General features: G+C 38.2%; 2 protein-coding genes across 3 annotated transcripts in view; one reads left to right on the top strand and one right to left on the bottom strand.

Moving 5' to 3' along the window:
* Window positions 1-9,404, bottom strand: part of LOC140234775 (arylsulfatase-like) — a 30,550-nt gene extending 21,146 nt beyond the window's left edge. Inside the window, exons 1-2 of one of the 2 annotated variants that reach the window (XM_072314812.1) lie at window positions 9,011-9,404; window positions 2,612-2,719 (exon numbers count right to left, since the gene is read on the bottom strand). In XM_072314812.1, the coding sequence (XP_072170913.1) occupies window positions 2,612-2,719; window positions 9,011-9,230 (328 nt within the window). In that variant the 5' untranslated portion in view covers window positions 9,231-9,404. The remainder of the gene's footprint in view (window positions 1-2,611; window positions 2,720-9,010) is intronic. The other variant, XM_072314813.1, reaches the window with a different exon arrangement.
* A 2,032-nt stretch (window positions 9,405-11,436) lies between these two features.
* Window positions 11,437-20,266, top strand: LOC140235177 (PDZ domain-containing protein 11-like). The gene is made up of 7 exons (XM_072315213.1): window positions 11,437-11,447; window positions 12,925-13,040; window positions 13,942-14,028; window positions 16,001-16,057; window positions 16,767-16,865; window positions 18,876-18,936; window positions 20,090-20,266. The coding sequence occupies exons 2-7, from the start codon at window positions 12,933-12,935 to the stop codon at window positions 20,137-20,139; spliced, it is 462 nt and encodes a 153-aa protein (XP_072171314.1). The 5' UTR covers window positions 11,437-11,447; window positions 12,925-12,932; the 3' UTR covers window positions 20,140-20,266.
* The last annotated feature ends 6,359 nt before the right edge of the window (window positions 20,267-26,625 follow it).

Below are 26,625 nucleotides of genomic sequence, written 5' to 3'. Positions count from 1 at the left end.
CGGTGAAGTTTCTCAGGCTGCGGCAACTTCGTGAGTGGTGGTAAAATCTTTGGCAAGCAAGCAAAATAAAACAAACGAACAAACAAACAAAAAATGTTCCGAAGACCTTGCCACGCTGTGTCAGCTTTGATGGGACATGATAGCTTTTATTGCAGCATAAAGGAGAACTTGCTTGATATATTACGACTATAGGTTATCTGAACAAGATAGCGGGCCGAACAAACCGGAACAATGGCGTGACTGCATGATAGCTCTAATCTCTCATAATTCATATCCAACATTTTGATCATGCTTCTTTGCATGTTCTTGTGATTTTTTTTTTCTGAGGTCGTGCGCCTTATAAGAGCAATAATAAGTAATGTACCATAAACCGCGCATCTGGGACTCCTGTGACAATATTATTATGGTCATTAAGTACACAGGGAAAATACATACAAAAAAATCCAACAAAAGTTATCAGATACGAGTAAAGCCTTCCTTCTCTCTGAATGGCAAGTTTCTCTATTGCCAAAGTTATCAAGACGCTGTCCCAATTAAGTGGGAAAATCGATGACAACATTGGAAATGATCATCGACAAAGACATTAAAAACTTTACACTTAGTGTCGTTTGCTTGATTGTCTGCAGGGCTGTCGGAACGCATGTATGAGAGAGGGTTTTATTCTTGTCGAAGAAATTGTTCAGCCAGCCTTCATTTTTTTTTTTGTGCCAGTTTCCTAACAGAACTCTACCATGCCCCATCCAATACAATAAATGCATCATTCAATGCATGTCTACATAATAATGGAAGCTTTTGTTTATGACTGCAGCGAAAAGCCGATGATGTTCAAATCCGCCGACTAGAGGCGCCCTATTTGTCAGGATTAACGAGAATTCGAGCCTGCGGGCGACTTCATTGCAAAGGAGCTATGCAATGTCAATGCATGTTTGATTTGTATAAGTTACATAATACCTTGATAATCACTTAATTTGTGGTCACAAGAATACAGGAATATGCGCCATGTATTTTACGATAACTTTTCTTCTGTTTTTCTTCAGATTTCTTGGCTATTATACGCCCTGGAAAACCTTCCAAAGATTCTGCATGTTACATTTATTTTTTCTTTTTTCAATGTTAATTTCCAAACAATATACATGAAAGCGTCACAAAACAAACACAAACGTCAAAACAAATGTATATTTTGTGCAACACGCAATAACGTAAGCATAATTATGGGCTAGCACAAGTCAACAAGCATGTGTTATACCTCTTACTCTCGTCACGCCTTACTCTCGCCTTTCCAAATCCAATAGGCTCTGTCTAAAATGATCGCGTTGGCGCCTTGTCGAGTTTTAAAAGGTACTATGTGTCTATATGTTTGCAATATTCCATCATGCTTCCTAGCTGGATATCAAGTATTATTTCATTTTGTTATAATTGATGTATTTTTCACCGAAAGATTTGAGAATAAATTCACATCGATATCAAAATTGAAGAGTCATCTTCTCGCTGCACTTAAAGGCTTTCATAAATGGCCATCAGAGGATGTGACCAGGGTAAAGTCAGTCGTCAAGCTTTGTTTGTGCCTTGATTGTCTTATCTAGACGACAAGAAGGCTAGAAAAAAAGAAAGGGAGTGGCAAGACAAACCAGACGTCCATTGAAACAAACGATTAGTAATGTATTTTATGCTCTTGAAAAAAAAAAAAAAATCCATCAACTAATGTCTATCTCTCCAAAGAGGACGGGTCCCTCCTCCCCCCCCCCCCCCAATAAAGGAAGCCCTCTAGTTATAAGCTTTAGTGTGATCCTGCACCACCCAGCTCTAACAAGTCGATTGAAGATCCAAAAAAGTAGAATCCTTAGCCACAAATTGAGAGAAAACTCATGAAATTCGTGCATTCCAAACCCACAAAAATAAATGATGGAAAGTCAAACACGCAGGGAAAACAATCAAAGAAAATGTTGTTTTTGAGTCGAAGATCTGTTAGAGTGCACTGAGTCAGCTCTTATTGCGTATGAAACAAAAAAGGACTTAAAATTCCAAGGCACCCACTGTGAAACGATTTAAACTCAATTGATGCACTCAATGACAGCAAACTATATACCAAAGCTACTGCCAAGTATAATGACTGCACATTTTCTGTAACTTTCATGCACACTTTAACATAAAATCTCATGGGTGGAAGTTAAGAAAACCAATTTAAAACAAAAAAATGAAGCACCTTTTAAAAACATACTTTACACTTTCTTCGCTTTCAGATATTGAATCTAACTGAAAAAATAATATTAAAGGTAGCTCTATCAGTACAACCTGAACCCCACCCTGAGTTGACACAGAATGCGGAAAATCACCCCTTGCGCCCCTTTCTTTTTCTTGTGTGTGTGTGTGGGGGGGGGGGGGGTGGTTCAGGGTCCCATTCAAACGTTCCGAACCACAAACCCTCCCTTTTCTCCCAATTGAGATGTTGCGACATCAACCAATCCGCATCACTTAGTTTCAAAACACAACAGCAACAACAGCAAATACATGTAAGCATTTAGAGTGATTGTTCAATGGTAGCATTTTACGGCTATACTCATTACTGTACAGAGCTGGTCTAATGACTAACCTGTAACACCAGAATGCTTACATTTTGTACGTGCTCCTTCAGAGGGGCGGCTTGAGCAGTAGGAATATCTGCTTGGGTCGTGGTCTTCTGATCCAACGATGGTTTGAGGGTTTTCGTCTGCAAATGTTACTACGAAAGCAGTTCATGATCACCCACCATAGTAGTACACTGCTACTCTATACGAAGCCAAAAACTCGTTTCAGTCTTCGTGATTTTTGCCTGAAACTCCAAATAATTCCAAGTAAGCCGATCCAAAGCCTAGATCACTTCAAACAATGATTCTAATCTTCTGTATAGATTATGATAGCAACAGACTGATAAATGTCAACCAAAGGAAATTACGAAACAGCTGGGATCTTATACACAGACTGTCTCCTGACAACACACTTGTCCCTGGAAAAAAAAAAGAAGGTAGGAAGGAAAGAGTGAGTACCAGTTAAACAGAAACAACCCCAAAAATCTGCTATTCGAAGAAGTGTTTGTGGATTAGCAGTGTTCTTCGAATAATAAACGCAGAACGTATATTAAAGTGAAATTACGAAATTACTCCAAAACAAATTGCAGCAGAATGGCTACCAAAAACAACGTAAAAGTTGACCAAAAGAAAAAAAAGCGGACAAGTGTCTAATTTGCGTGAATTCGAAATGGGTGCGGCAGCTATTTCTACCAATATTCATGGATTCAAAAGCTAATGATAGTGACTATATCCATGTTTAAGTTTTCAAGAAGTATGATTTCGACTTTTTTAGTGTCTGGTCAACCTCTTACAAAATTACTTGACATAAAATTGCATCAAATTGTATTATTCAAAATTGCCTCTAAATGTAGCACAATAGTCAAGTAACTCAGATTTCCGCCTGAGTCAGAGAGCTGCTAGGTGTGAGATTTCGTTAGCACCGCTTGAGGGAGAGAAGCGAGCGGGAGGGGGGAGGGTGCGGGATCGAGGGGGTCCTCGACGGGCATTATTGGAAATCCACGTCTTGGGGTTTTGTTAAGGGTGAGACGTATATATGCGTGAGAAAGACCCCGCAGGCATGGGTCTCCACGCCTAATGCGTGAGACCTTTTAGATCCGCAAAAGCAAACCATCCCTGCAAATGTAAACTGCAGACCGTTTTCTTATTCTCTTAGGTCTCTACAATTTATGGTTTATTTGGATGTGTCTGATCTGACTTCATCCAAGCTGAACGGCAGAAGCACACCATGATTGTTTACCACGTAATTAAACAATTAGTACACTCACGCCGTTGAAAGGACAGCCTGGCTATACACAAGGCATTGAAATGTCGTGATAGTGATGAGGCAAGGTCTGAAACATCGGTTCACAGGCCAGTATGACCCGGCCCACTTTTTAGTTTCTCTTATCACTTTACCCATTAGCCTCATGTCAACAGCCGTGTCTGTATTGAAGTCCGCAGACTCGATATCATGATACAACAATTCTGGTTAGAGAAGCCAGCCAGATAAACCGACACGCTTGCACTGAGGCTACTTACTATCGTGACAATGTATTGTTTCAGTGAGAACCTATTTCCCAGCAGCTACCAGCATATTTAACTAGCCTATCAATCACAATACTGATTTCTATGGAATAAGGATTGATTTTCTATCAATGAAATTATTCGTTTCCGTGTAGGAGCTTACAAAGAATATCGGGTTTCCATTGTGATTCTTGCTATACAGCAGGCTTCATGCTTAAAACAAAAACTTAAACAAAACATAGCGAGCAATTCTAAATCAAGAGCAAAAATTTATATCCAATTTCATTATAACCAACTCAGGAATAACTTTACAAATAGGATGGCTCTGTAGAATATGAAATGTTTACATTTTCATTCAGAGTTCGCTTAACAATTTTAAAAGTAGGTTAGAGAATCATCTTATTTCATAATTTTATTTCATTCTAAAATACTTTCTTTACGACCAAGCGTTTGGCGTTTTAGCTGCATGTATCGGTTTACTGCCTGATGACTGTCCTCCACTCTAAAAACATCCGGATCAGAACTGACCCGGAAAAGGGTCCGTTGGTCCAGGTAAAAAATGACTTGGAATTTGGTCATGAAGACCGGGAATGGGGTCATATCTGATCCCATTCCTTTGTCATCATGGTCATTTCTGACCCGGAACGGAGTGTGGCCCCAACAGACCCTTTTCCGGGTCGGACTGACCGGGATGTTTTTTAGAGTGTCCCCTTCTAATCTCTATGCAGTTGTATACCCTCAACAACTCACCTTTACTACAGGTTTGTTTGGTCCCATGTCCCTATATTATTGTTACATAAGTCTAAGTTGACGTCGAAATTGATGTTCCTGTCAATGTTAGTGTCCGTATGTCCCTGTCTCTGTCTCTGTTATTGTCTCTGTCTCTGACTCTGTCTTTGTCCTTACCTTGGTTTTGTATTTCTATATATTTACTATGATACTGCATAATATTATGGAATGTAATACTCATTTTAATATGCTAAGGGCACACTAGTCACAAGTTTTTGGTAAGTTTAGAGATGTACCCCCAGCATTATCAAACTGACCACATGTTACTTGCACTTATATATCATCATATTGAAATGATCGAGTTGAATGAATGAAATGAAATGAGAAATGAGATAAATGCTTCGAGTGAAATTTTCGTGCACAAAACAGCCTCTCGTGGCAGAACTTTAACCTATATTTCCAAACTGAATCATTTCTGGTGCATTCACAGAAATTTGCATTCTCTGCATGAGACATCATAATTGATCACAATCCAGATGTCAAAATATATAAGCGCTCATACAGTTTTGAACATTGTTAGACATTAAGAGATTCACCCTTCCATTTCTTAAACAGATGGGACAATATTATCATGAGGACCTCCATGTAACAATGTGTAATGAATGGTTAGTGATTTCTTAGTGATTTCAAACCCGATTTCAAATACGTTGGTTCAGCATCTGTCAGCAATGTTTTATAGAACCAGCAAGAGAGAGAGATTGACATGATCACAAACAGAAACATCGCGAAACTTAGGTTTGATATAAATCCCGATGTGCCAAACGGTAATACATTCAAGCCGGTGTTTGAGGCTACAATAAATCTATAAATCATTCTGTTCATGTTATCTCTCACCCTCTTCTCTCTTTAAACTTGAAATAAGGACAGTATCATGTATTTCAGCGCAATTCTAACCAGGTTGCAAGCGTCAAGATTGATTATCTTGATGTTTGTATTAGTATTAAAAGGGTGATTCCCACAGTTGATGTAATGAATAACAAAGTCAGATGTTCCTTTCGCGGCATCCGGGTTCCCAGGTAATACTTTGAGAATCTTATGTCAAACAGATCTCTCTTGGTAAATTCCAACTCCGAGCAATATGGAAGTGTGAAATGAAAATAAACGCATCACGCTGAAAGGGTGCTTGTAACGACCAAGATATTATAGAATTAAAACATTTCACCAGTCCACTTTCCGACTTTGATAGATTTCTTGGGTGCACGTCACGAGTTCGACACCCACGAATCATACAGCCCATGAGTCACACAGCCCACCGGGTATAGGTGTAAAGCCTAAGAGTTTTACAGCACATGAGGCTCATGAGTCTATCACTAGGCAAAAACGACCCACGAGAATGGCATAAGTCCCGAGACGAAGTCGAGGGACTTATAGCCTCCCGAAATAGCATTTCAAACCCTGAGGGTGGAACGTTTGGTACATGTTCCCGACAACAAAAGTCATCATCTGTTATATTATTATATACGTCAATTTATTACGTCAACATCAACCACCAGCACAACGCACTCGATCGCTCGCGCAGAGCCAAATTCACTGTGCGCGGGTCCTTCTGTCATTTTGTTACGTGAAAATGTTTTCCCATGGGAGAACATTACAAAAATGTTCTCCCATGGGCGAACATAAAACGAGTGTTCCTCCATCACGTGACTGTGTTTAGCCAATCACTAACCGGTATTTGACTAACCCATTTAATATAAATCGACAAGTCCATCTATAGATTTGTGAAATTTATTGTGGTCCGTTAGCAGAGAAATCAATACTCTGAAAAATCTTAAAGGCATAATTTACCATTTGCAGATGAAACAAAAACCCAGCATAAGTGCTTTAAAATAGTTCTAAAATGTGAGTTAGGGATAGAAACAACCACTGTAAAAATTTGAATCGGTAAAATCGATGCTAAGTATTGTTAAATATACAAAATGTGAACAATAGTTATAATAAAAAATTTTCCAGACTAAACCGTCTACAGTTACGTTTTATTGAGAAAAATACAGATATCTCCTTATATTTTAGGCTTTATCATGAAAATCCTATATGAAAGGATGTTTTGTGGTACAACAAACTTACACATATGCGTTAAATGTCATATCTTGAAATTCATTTAAATCACTGTTCCCAAAGGTAAACAGGACCTTTAAACAAATGACACTGAACAATATTGATGACATGGAGCCTCACATATTTCAGAAATGTAGCAGTGTAATTCATTACAATAACGCTTGCTTAACAGGTTCACCTGTGTATAGAATGTATGCATACCTTCTTCTTTTGTTCTTCTTCCTTGAGCCCCAACTCGTGCATTCTTATGGTGAGGCTTTTGTTGTTTGAATGTAGAAGTCAGAAAGTAATCCGGAGGTGTCCTTCAATGTCTCGTTGGCCTTGTTAGCTTTTAAGAGTCGAACTCGTGGACCTTTTTTTTTTTTTTTTTTTTTTTTTTTTTTTAACTCTTGGGCTGTATACTTACCTCGTGAGCTGTATATATGACTCATGGGTTATATGACCAGTGGGCTGTACTGGTCCGTGGGTGTCGAGCTCATGACGTTCACCCCAGAAATCTACCAAAGTTAAAAAAGTGGACTACTTGTGAAATATTTTTGTGTTGTCGTGGTCGTTACACACGAGATGCGCAATTTTCATTTCACACTTGCATATTATCTTGTTCGGAGCTTTGGAAAAAAAAGGCTAACACAGAGATAACGGCTTGAAAAAATGTGTTGGTCGTAGGTTTGTATTTGTTGCATGTCGTGTCCTTTACTTTTTTTTAATGTGCGTTGGACAGCTACTTTGTGATAATGCCCAATTTCACTGCCTTATATATAGAGTTCCTGTTGTTTAGACCAGGGGGGCATTTCATGAAGGAACTTGTCGGATAAAATATCTGACAAGTCAATTATATCCGACAAGTTCAGAGAAATCAGCCAATCAGACTAAAGAATTTCTCAAAACTTGTCGGATATAATTGACTTGTCAGATATTTTATCCGACAAGTTCCTTCATGAAATGCCCCCCAGGACACTCCAGCCTTGTGTTATCTCGCTGAGGTTCGTAAAGTGTATAGCTTCCTGTTATAGCAATGGACTGTAACAGTTGCAGGTCAGCAGCAACTGAACGATGGGGCCAGCAAATGTTTTGGTCTAGGATAGGTAGCCAACAAATTAGTGTATAACGCCATTAATGCTTAAAGATTTCAATACGCTTCAAAAGCAAGGAAAAAACACGGGTTGGTCCGAAACCTCTGTATTATTGATGAGAAAGCATTTCCAACTCTGTATTACATTAGAAACGATGGGACAAATGATAAAGAATAATAAATAAAGAAATGAACATGAAATTTCCATACACACACACACACACACACACAGACACACAGCAAAATCGTTATGAGATGTCCAAATGAAAATTGACTCTTCGTGTATTACTTGAGTTGTACTTAGAAAGAGAAGCACAACCAGTATTGTATCGAACCTCACGACTATAAAATGGAAGATGGCCTATTCATTGATTTTATTTCCTTCACATTTCTCTTTCTGTCCCTCGCTCCCTCTCTCTCTCCTCCCCACCCCCCCCCCTCTCTCTCTCTCTCTCCCTCTCTTTCTGTTACTAAAGGTCAAGATCTGCATCATACCCGCATGTTAATTTCATGGATATAAAGAGGTTGGATTATATCTTCTGAAATGTAACGGGGAATAGGAATAGAATCTGACAGCCTGAGTAGTTTGAATTAAAATAACCTATACTTGCCGCCATGTTATTATCAGTCCCATTTTATTTCTCACTAATAGTTCCACGTAACAACAATTTCACTCACTGGAGGTGAACAGAAATGAATTCTCACACTCTAAAAAGAAAGCTGCAAATGCGTAGAACAGTTTTTTTTAATTTATTTTTGTTTTTTTAAGGAGAGGCTCACGCCATATACCTCTCCATTACAACTTATGAAATGTGTTGTAGCTATTAGCTATGGATTTTGTTCCTTGATTTTTCATTTCATTTTTTTTTTTTTTTTGGGGGGGGGGGGGGGGGGGCTCCATGGTTTGAGGTAACACGCCCAGACCGCTACCCCCAATTACAGATGTGATGTCGTACATATCATTCAGTGTACAATGCGTAACATGTTGCATGATGTGTGGTTGGTCGATGTATAGCCTACTTACCTTCCTTCTCGCTCTCGTACTTCTCGTGGTCGTCGACGTGATCGTCGATGTCATATTGGTAGTCAGTTGGATTTTGAATCTCGTCAACTTCGCCCTGGACATCAACTTCACTGGAATGCCCCTCGCTGCTCACTGAGTGGCGGACCAGCCACAAGTCCGACAGGAAGAATACGAGATAGAGTGAGACAAACGATAATAGCACAGCAAAGATCTTATGCATTTTTACGGAGGATGGATTCTACTCTCCAGCTCTGCGTCTTCACTTTAGCAAATTCTGGAAGATCCATACAGTTTATCAAACGTCATAACATCAAGTTAGCCATTATACTCCATATAGCTCGTCATATGTCCGCGTTACGTCTTGGTAGCCATTGCATGCACGTGATTCTGCAAAATAAATTGTCCGTGTGTATGTTCACGGTTTTGTCTGTTCCGTCACTTTAGCGGGTAGCCATGTGCTATAAGCTGTCCAACATTCCAATACACGTCTAAAATACTCGCGACCTGCAGCTATATAACCGTAAGTCAAAATACTGGTAGTGTAAGAATGCATATATGGCTATGCATGGGGTTCGATGACCATGAAAATGAGGGCTCAGTTATACAAAATCATGTAATTGATGATACCTTTAACAAAGCAGTTTAAAGGGGGATAACGGGTTGTCAAGGTAATGCTCATGGTGTAGAGGTCGAAGGCAATAGAGAGGGAGTCTCGAGAGAAACTCTCTTGAAAAAAGAAAATAAATAAAATAAGATGAAGTAAAACAAGAACTGGAAGGTTATAATCTGACAAAATGTGAAACCCCTCCCCTCTCAAGTGTTTTTTTTTCCTCTCCTTACGTAAGAGAGGAAAAGAAATTCAGTGACATGGTATTCATTGCATTCAATCAGGGTCACATGAAAATTATTCTTGATGCACACATAATGTAACCTCTGACATTCTTACCTCTTACATTTTTACCAGCGTATTTCTTCTTTTTTACCTCTGACATCTTTACAGAAAACAATTTCAATAACTATGGCTATAAAGACAATGTCACATTTATGGAAAAGCTTAAAGAACATATAGGTCATCATCAAAATATACTCTACTTTATGGCTGTGAACATATAATTTCTGTTTTGATTTAATATGTTCAAATTAATTGATTTTAAGTTAGAGATTTGGATTATTTGACTCAAAGTTGAACATCACCTATATGTTCAAATCATAGTTTTTGCATATTGCTTTATTCCAGTGTCATAAGCTGACGTATAGACACACACATAGTTTCCATGCCATAGCAGCTCACTTTGTTTAACTCAAATGTGTAAGTTCTTAATGTGTGTAGATACCCTTGCATCCACATAATTTTGTACCTGTTTTAAATCAGTTCGATGTAACAAGCCTCTAATTCGCCTGGTTGCCCTCCAAATTATGAAAATTAGAATTCACACTTTCCCTAGCGAGTGATTATATAACAGGTCCTATTTCTAACGATTTTCTAATCATGACCTCAAAAAAAAAAAAAGTTCCCTTGGTAAACAATAGACCCTATTGTTCCAATTCGCATTGATTAGAGCTGATTCCATTATAGTCCTACTGTTGTATATGCATGATTAAAGAGTGTCAATATCGATTGTTAATTTTTTTTCACCCTACAAAGCATCGATATGCAATAATGAGGGAAATTGATCGTTTCGAAATTCTACATCTTTTATACTTATTTACAAAATCTATGCATGAAATGTCTATGTGATGTAAATACTATGGAACAATTTTAAGCAACTACAGAGTATTTTCGCTAGAATACTGTCTTATCTCACTGGCTTTTTCGGATATCAAGTCCAAAGCTATTCAGACAATTATTTTTGTTTTGTTCCTGATTATCTAGAATATAGGTATAAGATCATGCAAATTGAAGGTTGTTTACACAGGGGTGTAGACAGTTTGTCTCTCTAAATGAATCATTTGCTTTTGACCCAACAAGGGACATTCATCCCAGGTTTAAACTTTGTACCGTACGGTACTACAAAACGCAGTCTTTTATGTAAAATAGATATTTATTTTTTCAAAAATAGGCCTACACATTTTTAAACACTAACTTGCACAATTATGCAAATTTCAAGCCTTCAACTTCTGCATAACTATAAAATCGAATTTTGCATGAATCGTTTTCACTCATTCTAAAGGATATATTTCAACCAAACTAGACACTTCTATATAGGATGAATGAATTGACAATATGGCATAATGTATTTTTATACCGGTAGGGGCCTCCTTACTTTTTTTTTACATATACATTTACCCCGGTAACAGCTGCACCAAAGCTCCTTATTACCAGGGACCAAATAGCTAGAGGGGCTTATTACCCACTGTGCGGCCGTGGATTCTTTGCCTGATCACTGTGCTGTGCTAGCGCTGCGCGTTCAACGTGGGATGATCAGGCAGGCAAATGGTGAGTAGTGGGGAATGCAAAGGACACAGATAACCTGCTTCACTATTGTTTCTGATGAAAAATTGATTATTTGTTCGTCAATTATTGTTCATGCCGTCATTACCATTGGTATGTTACAGCAATATATGTTATAGATTAAGTGAATTTTTATCTAACTTAGATCTAGTAATATTGTGATACCGACTGACTCAGACTGTAGTCCCACTATTGTAGTTTGACGTTAGTTACCAAAAGCTCATTCTCTTTTCACTAGACAATAAACTTACCTAGGTTTAGAGCTCGTATAGAGTAGAATTAGAAAGTTGATAGATTTAATGTTAGTTGGCAATCATGTAGGATAGTAAATTTTTAGATCCAATTACCGGACGCTTTTTTTTTTTTTGAGGCTTTGAATTCCTTACTCAGAGGATGAAATTTCGGCTAAAAATAACATCACTTATTCACAGACTCCTGGAAATTACGAATTCAGCCAACTTAGCATGCTTAGTTTGTCAATTGTTCGCTCCAGTTTTTAGAAAATATGCTTCAAACATATACCCCTCTAATAAAAAGTTGTCTTTTTGCGTGGTGCAAAATCGCATTGTATTACCGGACACAATTTTCACAATGAAGTAATCAACATCTTTCACACCTAGTCGATATAGTCCTTGCACCAGAATCACAATTTATCCCACAAATCACCGTGCACATTCTCACCGAGCGGATGACAAAGAAAAAAATTGGAAAATGAGGCTCAAATTTCGTATTTTACGGTAAAATGTCTGTCTTGAACATTTCGAACAGTTCACGCAATAAAACCTTGTGAGAAATCGACAACTGGTTAGACTCTACTTCTACAATAGACAATAGTTTACGTGCTTTGTCTATGGTAGCTGCACGCGTGGGTGACGAGTTGCGGGCCCCTTAGCGCACAACTATTCTCCCTTTAAGTTATGTTTTGCTTCTTATTTCATAGATTATAATCACTCTGTCATGCAGTAATTGCCTGAATTTCATGTTGCAAAAATAGTTAAAAATCATTTGCAACTATATTAAGAGGAATTGAGTACCACCTGTAGGATATTGTTTGATCATCAGACACAAAGACAATCCTGAGCAAGACTTTGTTACAGGTATATCCCCTCCGCACTGAATAATATACCCCAACATACTGTACATGTACCACAGGCCAAATGTGTGTGCATCCTGGCATCCGTGCATAAGGCATCTACTACAGCCGACAGGGTAGTGTAGGTTGGTATGGCAAAATTTGTTGGGGGGAGGGGAGAGAGAAGTCTTTCGAAGTTGGAAGGTTATTAAATTTGGGAAGTAAGTTTCTGTATCATACAAAGTATTCTCACTTGTTACAGAGCTTGGCGTATTCATGTGCGTGTGTGTGTGTGTGTGCTGTAGTGGTTTTAGGCTGCAGTATGAGTCCTATCTGGATGTTATGGCATGAAGTTTAAGCTGTTTGTTCCTTTGTATGCTTTGATTTTAGCGGTCAAGATGAGCTCGGAAACTTTTCGTTTGGACTCTGCCAATGAAGTCAGGGTCACCCCTGTGAGCCAGCCTCCACCATATAAGCCACCGCCACCCTGGATTCCACCAAAAGAGGTGAATTAACATTCTGCATTATCATCAGTATTATTTACCTTTTTTTTATCATTTTTTTTTCTCTCCAGTAGAATAATTTTTTTAATCATGCAAGTGAACAGGCATATTAAGAAGCGATGCACACCTGTTAAAGGGGAAGGCTAGTAACTGATCAGTGGGAATCAGTGGAAATGCTGGGAGTTGATTGTTCCAATCCTTTTGGGATTCATCCAAGAGTTCATTGTATATCTATTGTTGTGTGAAAATGATTTGCTTCAGAATGGTCTCATATTCAAGTAATGTGCAGTTTAATGCTTCCAGGTTAGCGTCCCTGGTCAGTGACGGAGCACTGATTCCCACTGATCAGTTACTAGCCTTCCCCTTTAAAGAAAGAAGATCAATATTATTTTCCCTGACATATCCAAATGTGCAAAGGGTCCAGGGCCGTAGCCCCTGGGTATCTTATGATGCTGTGCAAGTGCCTATTCAGTTAACTTGCCTAACTCTGGGTATTAACTGCCCTTGGCAAGTTGACAATTAATGAGATTGCTTGATTTGATTTCAGTATTGTCTGGAGCAAATTATTTTTCAACAGAGCCCCATGTATGTATTTTTTCCCCTAACAACAACAATAATAATGATTATGGTAACAACAACCACAATGGTTTATGCACAGTAATATAGTTCAGCTGCTGCAAAGTTGACAATTTTGCGTGCTTTTTTCCTTGCAACTGGCCAACTTCTGTAGATTTTGATTGTTCATGAGTTCATAGTTGAGAATGGAGCATGAAATGTGCACAAATCTCTGCACTGCAAAATATTTCATGTTTACACTACGTTACCCAGTATTCTCCAATGAATGCCCTCACACTGATAAGACACAGTTATGAATATTCTTTGAAATTGTTATGTTTCTTTGCAGAGAGTAGGCCACCCTGACTATGATAACAATCTCTCAAAGTTCCTGCTTCGATCAGTCAAGTTCAGGAGATCAAAACACAATGAACAGGTGAGAGTCCATCCAAGAGAGAATGACAAAGCAAGAGCGAGAGATTTAGAGAGAAAGAGGGTGTAGTATGCAACTGGAGTTGCTAAAGCAAAGTTAATGTTCTGTTCATACATTGTTAAAGGGATGGTATAGTTTTGGTAGAGATAAGGATTGAGCTTGTAACTTTTTGCGAGATACTAAGAAGCCACATTATGAAAAATAATGTTACAGAGCATACCACTCTAGAGGAATTCAAAGGTTTTTGATGAAAATTCTTTTTGATATTGCTGCATTATCCAAAAACCAAGTTAACAAAGTGCTCCTATAAAAGGTGGGTCCCACTTTCTATTTGGATTGCTTTGTTTTGGATATCTTGGCCATTTCAAAACCAATTTTCATCAAATAAACATTGAATTCCTCTTGGAATTACTTGCTCTTTCATATTTCATAAGAGGTTTCTCATTTCACCATGAAAAAATGTTAAAAACCTGAAGCCAGGTCTCAACCAAAAACTACAGTATACTATCCCTTTAATCACTGAAGATGAACTGCATAATTGTATATTGAGATGGTATAGTGCTGATTTGCACATGTTGCTCTCCACAATTTCCAACATACTCAGTATATGCACCTTATGCTTCAACAACTCTGGAGGCCAACCCTCCAAGACGGGTGAGCCCAACGCAAGGTGGTGATGTTGTATGGCTCAGTCAGTGACAGAAGATTTCTTCCTTTATACATATTTCCAACTTACACCTGCAAAGTGAAAACAAACATGAAGAAGAGAACAAACCTTACCCAGCTTTGAAAGTCCCATTGTTTAGAACTCCAGTTTGTAATTCTTTCCAGACTTCTTCTTTTTCTTCTTTTGAAATGTGTTGCCCCAGGAAGTGGTTGGCTGTGTATATCAAAACCAAAATCCATGTCGTGTCCAGTTCTGCCAGAGGGAGATTATATGCTGACTTGATTTTTCCTTCTATGGTACAGTTTAATGCGAAATGGAATTTGTAGGCGTTAATGAGGCACTATAGATATGATAGGATTGATATTTTCATGTTCTTTGTTGCATCATACAGTGCACTCCTGTTATGACAAAATGCTCGGGACTGGCAGTTTTCTTTTGTTATAACGAAATTTTGTTATATTTGATAACCGAGCAAATACAATATATAACGAAAACAAGGAAACCACGCATATATATCATATTCTGTTTGCTGAATACTCATCATACACTGGAAAGCTATGTGAAATGGGATGGGATTATTGTATTACAATATTAAACGCAAGTTCCCCTCGGAAACTGTGCATGACGCAAGGAGCGAACACACAGTGATGTGAAGCGTTCGTCCATGCAGAGACGCTATAAATGCTTGTTCCGCTATGTTTTTTTCGAAAGCAATTCGCATTTCGTTATAACGGAGCACATTTCTTTTGTTTCTCTTTGTCAGTGGCGCTCGGAAAAGACTTGTTATAACGAAAATTTCGCTATAACCGTGTTCGTTATAAGCGAATTTTGTACCATAGACTTTAGTGGTGTTAATTTTGGGACCAGAAGTTTTACTTCATTATAACAAAATTTCGTTGTAACCGTGTTCGTTGTAACGGGGGTGCACTGTATTTCTTTTTGCTTTGATGCATTTACCCATATTAGCCTATTGAAGACGAGTCCCAAGTATACTTGGGCGAGTTTGTGTGGAAAATGCGTGTTGTAGCAAAGTCAGTCCATCCTCAAAAGGTTAATTAGTTCATACCACATTCATCCAATTTCTGATTTACAGGTGTAGTAGAGCAATAGACTCTAAGAGAATGAGAAAAGTCATGTTATGTTCAGTCATACAATGACAGAAGCCTTATTCAGCTAGACTGCATACAAACGTAATTTGTAATGTTGATGATATCAGCATGTCAGTTTGCACTCAACACAGTACTACATAACTTTTGAAAAGAGATATCAGGTATTCATGCTCTTGTACTCTTGCTTTTATATTTTCAGCTTGGTTTCAGCATAAGAGGAGGTGCAGAATATGGCTGTGGAATCTATGTGTGTGGGGTATGTACAGCTGTACCATGTTCCGCTAAGGGTGTACCAAAACTGCAACTAAATCCCTGCTACTGCTGCTATTATGTCTCATGGTGGTATTTTGCTGTTATGATTTAATGGTCAATTTGTCACCAAATTGACAAATAGACACATTCCCCCTTGAGGCCCTCAAAGCTGCCCCCAAAGTTTTCTATGTTCTGAGGTAATACTGCAAAGGTGGAAATTTTTACTTCATTGAAAGCTTTGCGCAATTGTGCGACCAGAAAGTAGCACCAAAAAAAAAAAAGTCATGCAAATATTTATTCTTGCTTTGTGTACCACTGATTATTGTCTTGAATCAGCGGAATTAAAAACACAAGAAATTCACCTGGCTGAGTGTGCAAAATTAATCAAACAAAAATATCCACTTCTACAGTAGATTGCAAGAATGCGTGGAAGCTGAACTTGCAATACTGAGGAGAGTTTAATACCCCTCCCCACCCTCACCCTGAATCTCTTGTTATTGTTATTATTCATCGTTTTGTATTAAATGTAAGTTGATTGATGGCATGTGTTTTGACAGCACTTTGATTTGTTAGTGTCAAGACATCAACCATCACCATTCTTATCATTGAAATTTAAATAACTTACCAGTATGCCCTTTTCATGACTCTTTTCTTTGTTTTGGAGTAGTGCTTTCCAGACAGTGCTGACTTCCATTTTTGCACTTGTCCCGCAGGTGATACCAGAATCTGTGGCGTACCGGGTTGGAATGAAACCTGGAGATCTCATTCTGAGCATCAACGGGATCAACTTTTCAAGCATCACTTATGATGAGGTGAGCAGATTTTTAGCACATCGAGTCCCAGGAGCCAAATTTCTGTGATTTGATGCGCCTGTAGCTTTCTATTGTGATTTTTACTATTCTGTGCTAGTGATTCACAAAGTCAAAAATATAAAAATAAAGATTACCTTTTCTGTTGTCCCTTTGTTGATCATGTCATCCCATGAAATTTAAGCTGAATTATGTATTTATTTTGGAGCAAGCGCCATGAGCGCCTGACTTGGCGGATACCAGCGCTATACAAGACTTCATCATCATCATCATCATCAATTTGTTTTGATTGTGGAATTGTCAAAAGCCTCTTTATTGCGAAGTTAACCCATTGAGGAGGCGCTGGTTTTGCTATAGCATGCATTTCCCATAGACACCTCCCCAAGCATAATTGGTACCAATCTTCAATGGGTTAACACCCTGCTTGTAGATTTGTGACACATTGTAGAAGATAACAGCACCTGTGCCTCTCTCAAAATCACATTTCTTTTTCAAATCTCTCTCCGCTTCTGCACATATATTAACCCTAACTTACCTGGGGGGGCCATAATGCCCCCCCCTCGATGAATTCCGCGACCATTCCGGCGCGCAAAATTTTTTGACCGCCCCGTTCACTGACTTTTTAATTTCAAGTCTCGCGCAACTTTTGAGACCAAATTTGTCGCGCCCGGGTATACCGTTCTGAAGCCACGCCCCTTCAAAAAACTTTTGTCAACTCCAAAATTGCTCAAATACGTGATTTTGTGTACAAAGTCAATACAAATTGTGTTTTTTCAATTAATTCATATAAAGATTCATATTTTTAATTTTAATGGCTGAAATCAATTTAATTCAGTATAATTATGCTTCAAAAAATGTGTGTGACAAATTCTGCTGAAAAAACAACAAAAACAAAAGTTCGAAAAAACAAAGAAATACATAAAGATTTGATAAAACAGTAAAAAACATAAGAAATTAATTTTGATACTGAAATTTTTTTTTACGCACAAATGTTTGGAATGTCACTAGGAATATTTACACCAAAAATCAGCATTCCATAAGCTTTTATAAGCCAATTACAGATGAAAATAAGTTTTTTTGCATATATTTGCATAATTAATTGATTTAAAATAGAAAATGCAAATTTTTTGAAAATTTAACTCAACAGTTTTGTAGATTACATCCGGTTTTATGTTCATGCAAAATTTTGCGGCGATCGCGCAAGCAACGGCCGAGATCTGAAGGGGGGGGGGGGGCCGTAATGCCCCCCCCCCCCCCCAGGAATTCAAGCTCGCTAAATAGCCCAGGTAAGTTAGGGTTAATGAATTTAGATAATTCCATGCAGTATTTTTCCAGTGAAGGATGTGCAATGAAATTCAGAAGTGCTGTAGCAATGAAAGATCATAATTTCTGCAGCAACTTCCTCATGGCTTGATGGGATAGGCATAAAAAAAAAATCAACAAAATATTGACTGTTCACATAGACAGATGTGACTATTGGCAACTTAAGATTGGACAACAATGTAATAAATATGTCTGTTGTCATGCCATATGTTTAAAAGTAACTTGTTATTTGTCACATTTCCATTTCATAATCAATGAAATTGAAGTGTTATGCATCACTCTGTGAAACTTACCCCTGACTGCTAGGTAAATTTTGAAGACACCAACAGTATCAGTGATGCACAGTAGAACAGTTCTGAAGTGGCTCAGACTTCATGGATCAGAATCTTCCATCAAAACTTTACGTGCACAAACTGTGTTTTTCACTGATATTCAGTTGATAATCATATATTGATCTAAAAAAAAAAGAGAAAATGAAAGATGTATAAGTTGCAATGAAAGATGTATACATTGTAGTCTATTTCTAATATGATTGAGAGTTAGAATCAGATCTAATTTTCTACATCACTTAAATCAAAACTTAAAATTCTCATGTTTGTAAAACGGCATTCACAGTACATATTCAACTTTGATAGCATCTTCTGTGTATAGTTCAAGAGTAATTGATTGAGATTTCATTATCTATTACAGTCCATCAGGATTCTGAAAAATTTGGATGAAGTGGAGGCCAGGCTGAAATACTATCCATATGGTAAGTCGGCTGAAACAAGAAAGAAAAAAATAACCTTTTCAGGGCATGATTTCCAACACAAGTACTGCAGGGTCTGTCAGTGATCACTGTAGTAAGCTATTGCAAATGTTTTTTTTTTTTTTTTTTTTTTTTTGTCTTTGGATTACGTGAGGTTTTGTCAGGGATTGGGTTGGGGTTACTGGGTGATCGCCATTGTTTGTTAACAAAAAGCAAAGTATTTTCTGATCTACTCAGTATGCTCACTGCGAGTCCTGACTATTTTAGTAGCTGGCATTATGCAGGTAGAATTTAACTGTGTCTTGCCCTCACTTTGTGAGAACAATATTTTTGTTTTCTCTGTAATACTGTCAAGGCATCTGAACCTTTTACCTACCAGATTTTGACATTCCTGTCAACTTTAAATCCAATCCATGTGTATTTGTTTTTCATTGCAAAATATTCAAATTTGAAATTTGAATTTCATTTTGGATTTTAACTGACATTGACAAATTGCTTTTCATCAGTGAAAATAAACACCAGTTATTCAGTGTTTCAGCAGTAGCCTTAATAAGAAAATCATGAACATACGTACTCTGGTAGGGCACGGAATTACCACCTTCTGAGCGATACACAGTCTTCATATCCAATAGACTTCTGAGTTCTGCCAGATAACCAGTGATGTTTTGATCCCTATTGCAGCAGGTACTGCACAGTAATGATAATGAATATAATGCCCATAATTTTAATCATGCCTACTACTAAAACACTGAATAATTGGTGTTTATTAACGTCAGTGAAAGGCAATTTGTCAATCATTTGCAATCCATGAGGTTCCCATATTAAGCAAACAGTTAATGCAAATTGCAATAATGGTGAATGGACAACATTAGATGGTTGTACAGTAGAACCTTGTTAAAAGAGGTTGGGTGTAAAAAAAAAAAAAAAAAACCCATAGAATGAGGTTATGTTGCAGGTCCAAATTCTTTGTATTTCTTTGATTTTGGACCCTGATATGTGAGAAACCTGACAAAACTTGGTAATTGTCATGGTTTTTAAGTCCTTGTTATAACAAGGTTTCTCTGTATGTGGTAATGCCAGCTACACTGTTGTTGGATAATGTTCTTTTTCTTTGTATTGTTATGTTGAGTTTGTAATCTTTCAATGCTGTTTTCAGGTTACTACAAAACGTACGAGAGAACAGGCGAATCTCCACCTCACGAGTAGTGGATGCACTGACTGATTTTCTCAACTGCATTGGGATTACAGAATTAACCCGTTGAGGACGGTTTGATTTTGCTACAACACGCATTTCCCATAGACACCTGCCCGAGTATACTCGGGACTCGTCCTCAACGGGTTAAAACTCAGTCGCAAGCCAGTACTATGAAGTCAAGGGATGGTAAACCATGTACAGCAGTAATATGATCGTTTGCTGCAAAGCATTCACCTGCAGTTTAGCCGATGAATCCCAGCGTAGTGTCCTTTTTTAGATGTGCGTAGTGTCCATTTATCAGTTCGGAATTTTGCAGTGTAGCTTGATACAGTACTCTGTGACGTGCACCATGGTATAGTTCACATTTGTAAAGCTCAAGATGGCAAGAGAAACACACAGCATTTAGAAACCATTTTGACAGACATTTCTGTTATCATCGGTGACCGTGTACAGGTGTCCAGCCAAGAGGTCAATAAGTTCCTTGGGTTTGTCCCCCCCCCCCCCCCCCCTTTTTAGGTGGGAATGGTGTAAGTGTTGAGGAAACTCACTTTGGGGAGGTTCTGAAACAATAGCGTATTACGAATGGACATTGAGGCACTTGTCAGTAATGATTGACTTCCTTGACAGTTTTTGCTTTAAAAAAAAAAAAATGGAAGTTGTCCATGCTGCTTGTGCCTTAAGCTTGGTGATGGTATCTGTCGTCTGTCCTTGACAATTTTGGTTTTCTTACCATTCACCAAATGCTGTTGACTATCTTATTGACGATCTCACAAAATTTCACTGATTTCTGTAGAACCATTTACTTGATTAGTGAGGAAAATTGCTGATTGAATCGTGATTCACGTGACATGTTGGGAAATATTTTACCAAGTGGATAACCATGTTAGGGTACAGGTATCATGAATAAACCAGTCCACAGTTCCAATCTGAGCATGTGCTGATAAAAGTTAAAGCAGACGTTCATGTGAAACTGACAGGTAACTGAGGTATTTGAAAACTCGGATTGGTCTTCATGAAAAGTAAAATAAATATTTGTGTATGATCAAGGTGCATGTTGGGATATATAGGTGAATGTATAATATCTCACTTCAACCAAGGTTAACAACAGCCATTCATGCAGCACATACATGTAAACTACTTCTTTCTGCTTGGCTGTTTTCAGCTGTTTTTCTAATCAATCGTTACATCATGTATTAGAAAGTATGTGGTACAGAGGACATTAATTGCAGACTGCTGCTAACTGTGAACTGGCTTATATTTCACACATATCCTCATCCTGTGTTTAGCAAAGGGCCTGTCATGGCTGGTTTGATGATCAGCTACAGTGGTAGGCTACTACTTGTAGTGTTTCATACAGATTGGAATATGTTTGAAGATATTTGGACAGTTGTAATACAATGAGCTGTGATGGAGGGTTCCTGAACATCACTATGTACAACTTTGCCATGCTCAGTGCTGTCCTATGATTTTCCTGTTATGGGTAGGACACACAACAATGAGGGCAGCAAACATGTGATGCTGCCATCGATGTTTGCTCATTTATTCATGTAGCATACTCGATGCTAACCCATGAAAACCCCAGGCTGAAGAATTCCAATTTTCTATAACCAGTTTTGAGGAGAAATTGGATTCACAGGCAGGCTCAAAAAAACAGGAAGTGGTAAATTAATCTGATAACTTGTAAATTTGATCTCAGGGAAGACGAAGAGTAATGTTTGACCTATACCTTTTATACTCAAAGTCTTGAGAGCTGACTCCAAATTCCCCTCTCAATCCACACTGTACAGGTAGCCAGTGCTTTGCTGTGAGAGGACCAGAACCTACGTGATTACACAAAACTAATCTGCCCCTCATTCTTACAGTGACCTTTCCAAAACCTGCAGGGGTAATCTGCGTTGACTCAGGTATAGTAATACATGTTCACGAAGAACAGAAATGAAATTACCTCCATATTTTGAGACTGCTGAGAGTTTCAAATTACAGGACTACTTTATGGGGCAAAGATGTTACTGAATGAAGCATCTCCCTAGTATATAGGCCACATGATATGTATTTGGTGTAATGGTGGCCATAACTGGGTGGGGGGGGGGGGGGGGCTTCCAAGACAACAAGAAAAGACGGTTCATTGGATTATGCTGTGAGTCAAGTGCATTGCTATGTCAGTGCATAAATCAAATATTGTTAAACATACTGAAGCCCCCAGGTATATCTGAATTATACATTAGCATTAAAAAAAAAAAAGAAAACAGCACTCAAACCGAACAGTTCTATACTTTGCTGTAATCAAAGTGCATACCAACCTACACTGAAAAATATATATATATATAAATTCTCCAGTTTTATATGATGTAGAAACCAGCAGGTTGACACAACCAAGTCTTCAGAGCTTACTGTTCCCCCCTGCAAAGCTATCTCAAACTGATTTGATTAAACTGGAGAAGTTTAAAGGGGCACTACACTGCTGAGCAATCATATTGTGCAATAGCAGGCAAGCAAAAATGTGACACTGACATCCAGATGATAAATATAATCCTAGTGCAGAAAGAAAAAACACCCTGTATATACATATAAGCATGCTTGCGATTTTTAAGTCTTATATTAACAGATGAAAGGATACCACTGCCAGCACAGCTTTGTAATGCTTACTGTATTTTTACAGAAAAAAAAATGCTTTTCAACTTCTTTTGCCTAAACTTTATAAAATGAAAAAGACTGCTGAAAAAAAAAAAACATACAAGAGCATGTTAAGTATCTTATCTCAGATTCCATTTATGACAGCAGATCAAACATTTTCATTTTTGTCTAATCTCAAATTTGTCCCAGAATAAATTTTTGTATTTTACATTTAAAAAAAAAGTGAATTGAAACAAATGAATTGACAACATGATTGCAACTTTTGCCCTTTTCCACCAGATGAAACTACAGAGAGATTTATCCATCAGTTCCACTTTTGACCTTTTGCCAATTCCATTCTTTTTCAATTCACATCCAGAAATCAGTTTAAGCATAAATCTGCTATCAAAGGAAGGCAAGTGACTGCTGAAGTTGGTATTGATATTAATTCCAATCTAATCCATGAGTAGATATAGCAGAATTTCTAATTGACTGAACTATCTAACTTGTCTTCTTCATTAGTACTAGAGGACTTCTTTTCAGTCAATATGCATGTACTTGCTACATCAGATGTTACTTCCACCCCCTTGTTCCTATATCCTAATGTCTAAAAAAAGTTGAAAACTTCTGCTCTCATTTCAAGTGAGCTTACCTTTTGTGCTTTCAATCCTTGCACCAAAGCCTTTTTCAGGGAATTATTTCCCAGCACTTCAAAATCTTTTTTATTCTTGTCTGGGGTAGCATACCAAACATACAATCTCATTATGTAAACACCAAAGCTTAACACTGATGGCAATCCGACTGACCTAGACCAGTTAAGAAATCACTTTGGGGCCAGTAACTTTTCAGGAATTGCCAAATTTATTGGTCTGACAAAATCAAAATTTGAAGAGGGAATAAAGTACAGACAGGAACATGCATGCATGCAGAATAGTGTGTATTAGTATTTAAGCAAGTGAAATCATATGAAAAGGAACCAGGACAGAATGTACATGTATGTATTATTACTTGGGGATGATTAAAATGGTTTGATAGATATTTCTTCTGAGCTAGTATAGCAAACTTTCACAGAGGGAAATATGACAAGTAAAACTTTTTTTCAAATTCAACAAATGCTTCCGTCGAGATGTTTTCATTGTAACTGATTGACAATCAGTTACAATGAAAACATCTCGACGGAAGAATTTGTTGAATTTGAATAACAAAGCAGTACCCGCTGCATGCTATAAGGATTAGAACCAACACTTGCTGTCGGGTGAAAGCTCAGTGGTCTAGTGGAGATGACGCCTGTCCGGTGATCAGGAGGTCGTAGGTTCCAATCCTGCTCGAGTATGTACGCCCATGATTTTTTGATCATGGCTACTACTAAAACACTGATCAATTCAGTGCTTATTTACGTTGATGTAGGGCAATTTGTCAATCAGTTACAATAAAACTTTTTTGTTTTTTACATACTTTTTGGTGCAGCAACAGGATCAGATGTATAGACTCGGGGTTTAGTACTAACTTTATTTTTTCTCTTGTGACAATTCATCTGAATCGTAAGTGCTCAATTTGGCCACCGACAGATAACCTTTTTGGAGTTTGGTTACCCGACATAAAGTTTTAATGGCCCTTGGCCAATAATCCACTGCTAATGTCGAGCCCTGGGTTTTGTGTGACTGGCAATCATTGGCTTCACATTAAGGCTCATATTAAGCTCTTGAGAGCAAGTCTTTCTTCTTTTTTTTTTTCATCAAAACATGTTGAACATGTTGGTGTAATACTTATTTCTGTGATGAAATATTGTGGCATATGGACAAATATTGATTTTCCTTCAAATTGGAATGATTTTGCCTACCCAGCCAGCTGCACCTTGCATGGATTACTATGACCTCTTGTGTGCATAAGCACCACTCTTAAAATGTCCCTGGTTTTATTTGCAAGCACTTATTGCCGAGCAAGTCCTTTATTAGTATACAATCTCTTCGGTAGTTATAAGTAAAGGTGTGATTACAGATATTTGTTTAGGTAGTGGACTGATATCAAATGAGAGCAATACAGTGTATTACCTTCTGGTGATTTGTTTGTGCGTGAAGATCTAATCTTATATTTAATTGAATATTATTTCAAACTATATATTACACAATGATAATTTTTGGAATGTTTGTATATTTTTGAGCATTAGGTGTACCTTTTTGAATGATGTGATTTTTGTAAGATATCGCTGTTTGTGTATATGCATAAATGTATGTATATTTAAGACCTTCAATATTTGTATCGATAAGGTAGATGGGATGTTGATATTGTCATGCTATTTATACTGCCGGTAGTTTTATCTTCAAATTTTAGTGATTTATTGTTTTAATTGGTTTGTGTGCCTAGACGCTGTGTTATTGAATCCCCAGGCTTTTTAGCTCACCTGAGCCAAAGGCTCAAGTGAGCTATTGCGATCGCCCTTCGTCCGGCGTGCGTCGTGCGTCGTCCGTGCGTAAACTTTTTACATTTTCATCTTCTTCTTGAAAACCCCAGGACCGATTTTCATCAAACTTGGCAGGTAGCATCCCTAGGGGGTTAGGAACTCAATTTGTTAAAATGGGCACCATGCCCCACCCAGGGGGCCCCCAGGGGGGCCCAAACCCCCCCCCCCCCCAAATTAAGGAATCTGTAAAAATCTTCTTCTCTAGAACCAGAAGTGATAGAGCTAAGTTAATACTATGAGTTAGTACATTGATGACTGTAGTTTCAAGTTTGTTCATGGCAGGATCAGGGGTGCCCCCCTTGGGACCCAGGGGAGGGGGTGGGGAGGGGTTCTAATGGGGCCTAAATTGTACATTTTCATCTTCTTCTTGAGAACCCCATAACCCATTTTCACCAAACTTGGCAGGTAGCATCCCTAAGGGGTTAGGATCTCAATTTGTTAAAATGGGCACCATGCCCCACCCAGGGGGCCTCCAGGGGGGCCCAAACCCCCAAAATGAAGGAATCTTTAAAAATCTTCTCTAGAATCAGAAGTTATAGAGCTAAGATAATACTATGAGTGAGTACATTAATGACTGTAGTTTTGAGTTTGTTCATAGGAGATCCAGGGGTGCCCCTCTTGGGGGCAGGGGTCGGGAGGGGGTGGTTGGGAAGGTCCAAATGAGGGCCTGAATTGTACATTTTCATCTTCTTCCTGAAAACCTCATGATGGATTTTCGTCAAACTTGGCAGGTAGCATCCCTAGGGGGTTGGGATCTAAATTTATCAAAATGGGCACCATGCCCCACCCAGAGGGCCCCAGGGGGCCCCAATCCCCAATAATTAAGGAATCTTAAAAAATTTGGGCCCTTATTGTACATTTTCATCTTCTACTTGAGAATGCCTGGTCAAATTTTGGTAGAGCTGTGAATAATTTAGATTAGTGACTGCATGAAAGGTGAACTTGCGATACTCAGGTGAGCGCTAGACCCGCGGGTCTCTTGTTTAATTATGTACATTTGTTTTATGTTGATATCATGTGTTGTCAAGTACATATAAGTTGGGCACGTGAGAGTTTGTGTATAGTTTAAATGCATACACATATCTGGGATTCATGATCTACTTCACTTGTCCTTCTTCATCAGAGAGCCCTGTTCGAGGCTGAATATAAATATAACACTGAGCTAGTGAGTCGCAGGCATCTTTGGAGATCAGGGAATCATTCATACCTTCACACTCTCCAGAGACCGTCTGTTATTGTTGCTTTAATGAATTTTCTCATATATGGAATCTGTTGTTGAGTGTGAGCAGACTCTTTTCTAACTCTCCTCTCATATGGAATCTGGTGCTGAGAATGAGCCGACTCTTTCTAAACTCTCCCATCATATGGAATCAGGTGTTGAGTGTTAGTCGACTCTTTCTTAACTCTCCTCTCATATGGAATC

Source organism: Diadema setosum, chromosome 11 (genome assembly GCF_964275005.1).
Source record: "Diadema setosum chromosome 11, eeDiaSeto1, whole genome shotgun sequence".
In the NCBI taxonomy this organism is placed as follows: domain Eukaryota; kingdom Metazoa; phylum Echinodermata; class Echinoidea; order Diadematoida; family Diadematidae; genus Diadema; species Diadema setosum.
Note: the sequence above shows the minus strand (reverse complement) of the source record. Positions and strands in the feature narration are given on the sequence as shown.

Bases quoted from the DNA above. Each gene is read 5' to 3' on its own strand.
- LOC140235177 (XM_072315213.1), top strand. From the start codon at position 12,933: ATGAGCTCGGAAACTTTTCGTTTGGACTCTGCCAATGAAGTCAGGGTC. The intron at 13,041-13,941 runs GTGAATTAACAT...GTTTCTTTGCAG, and splicing joins CCTGGATTCCACCAAAAGAG to AGAGTAGGCCACCCTGACTA. The intron at 18,937-20,089 runs GTAAGTCGGCTG...TGCTGTTTTCAG, and splicing joins GCTGAAATACTATCCATATG to GTTACTACAAAACGTACGAG.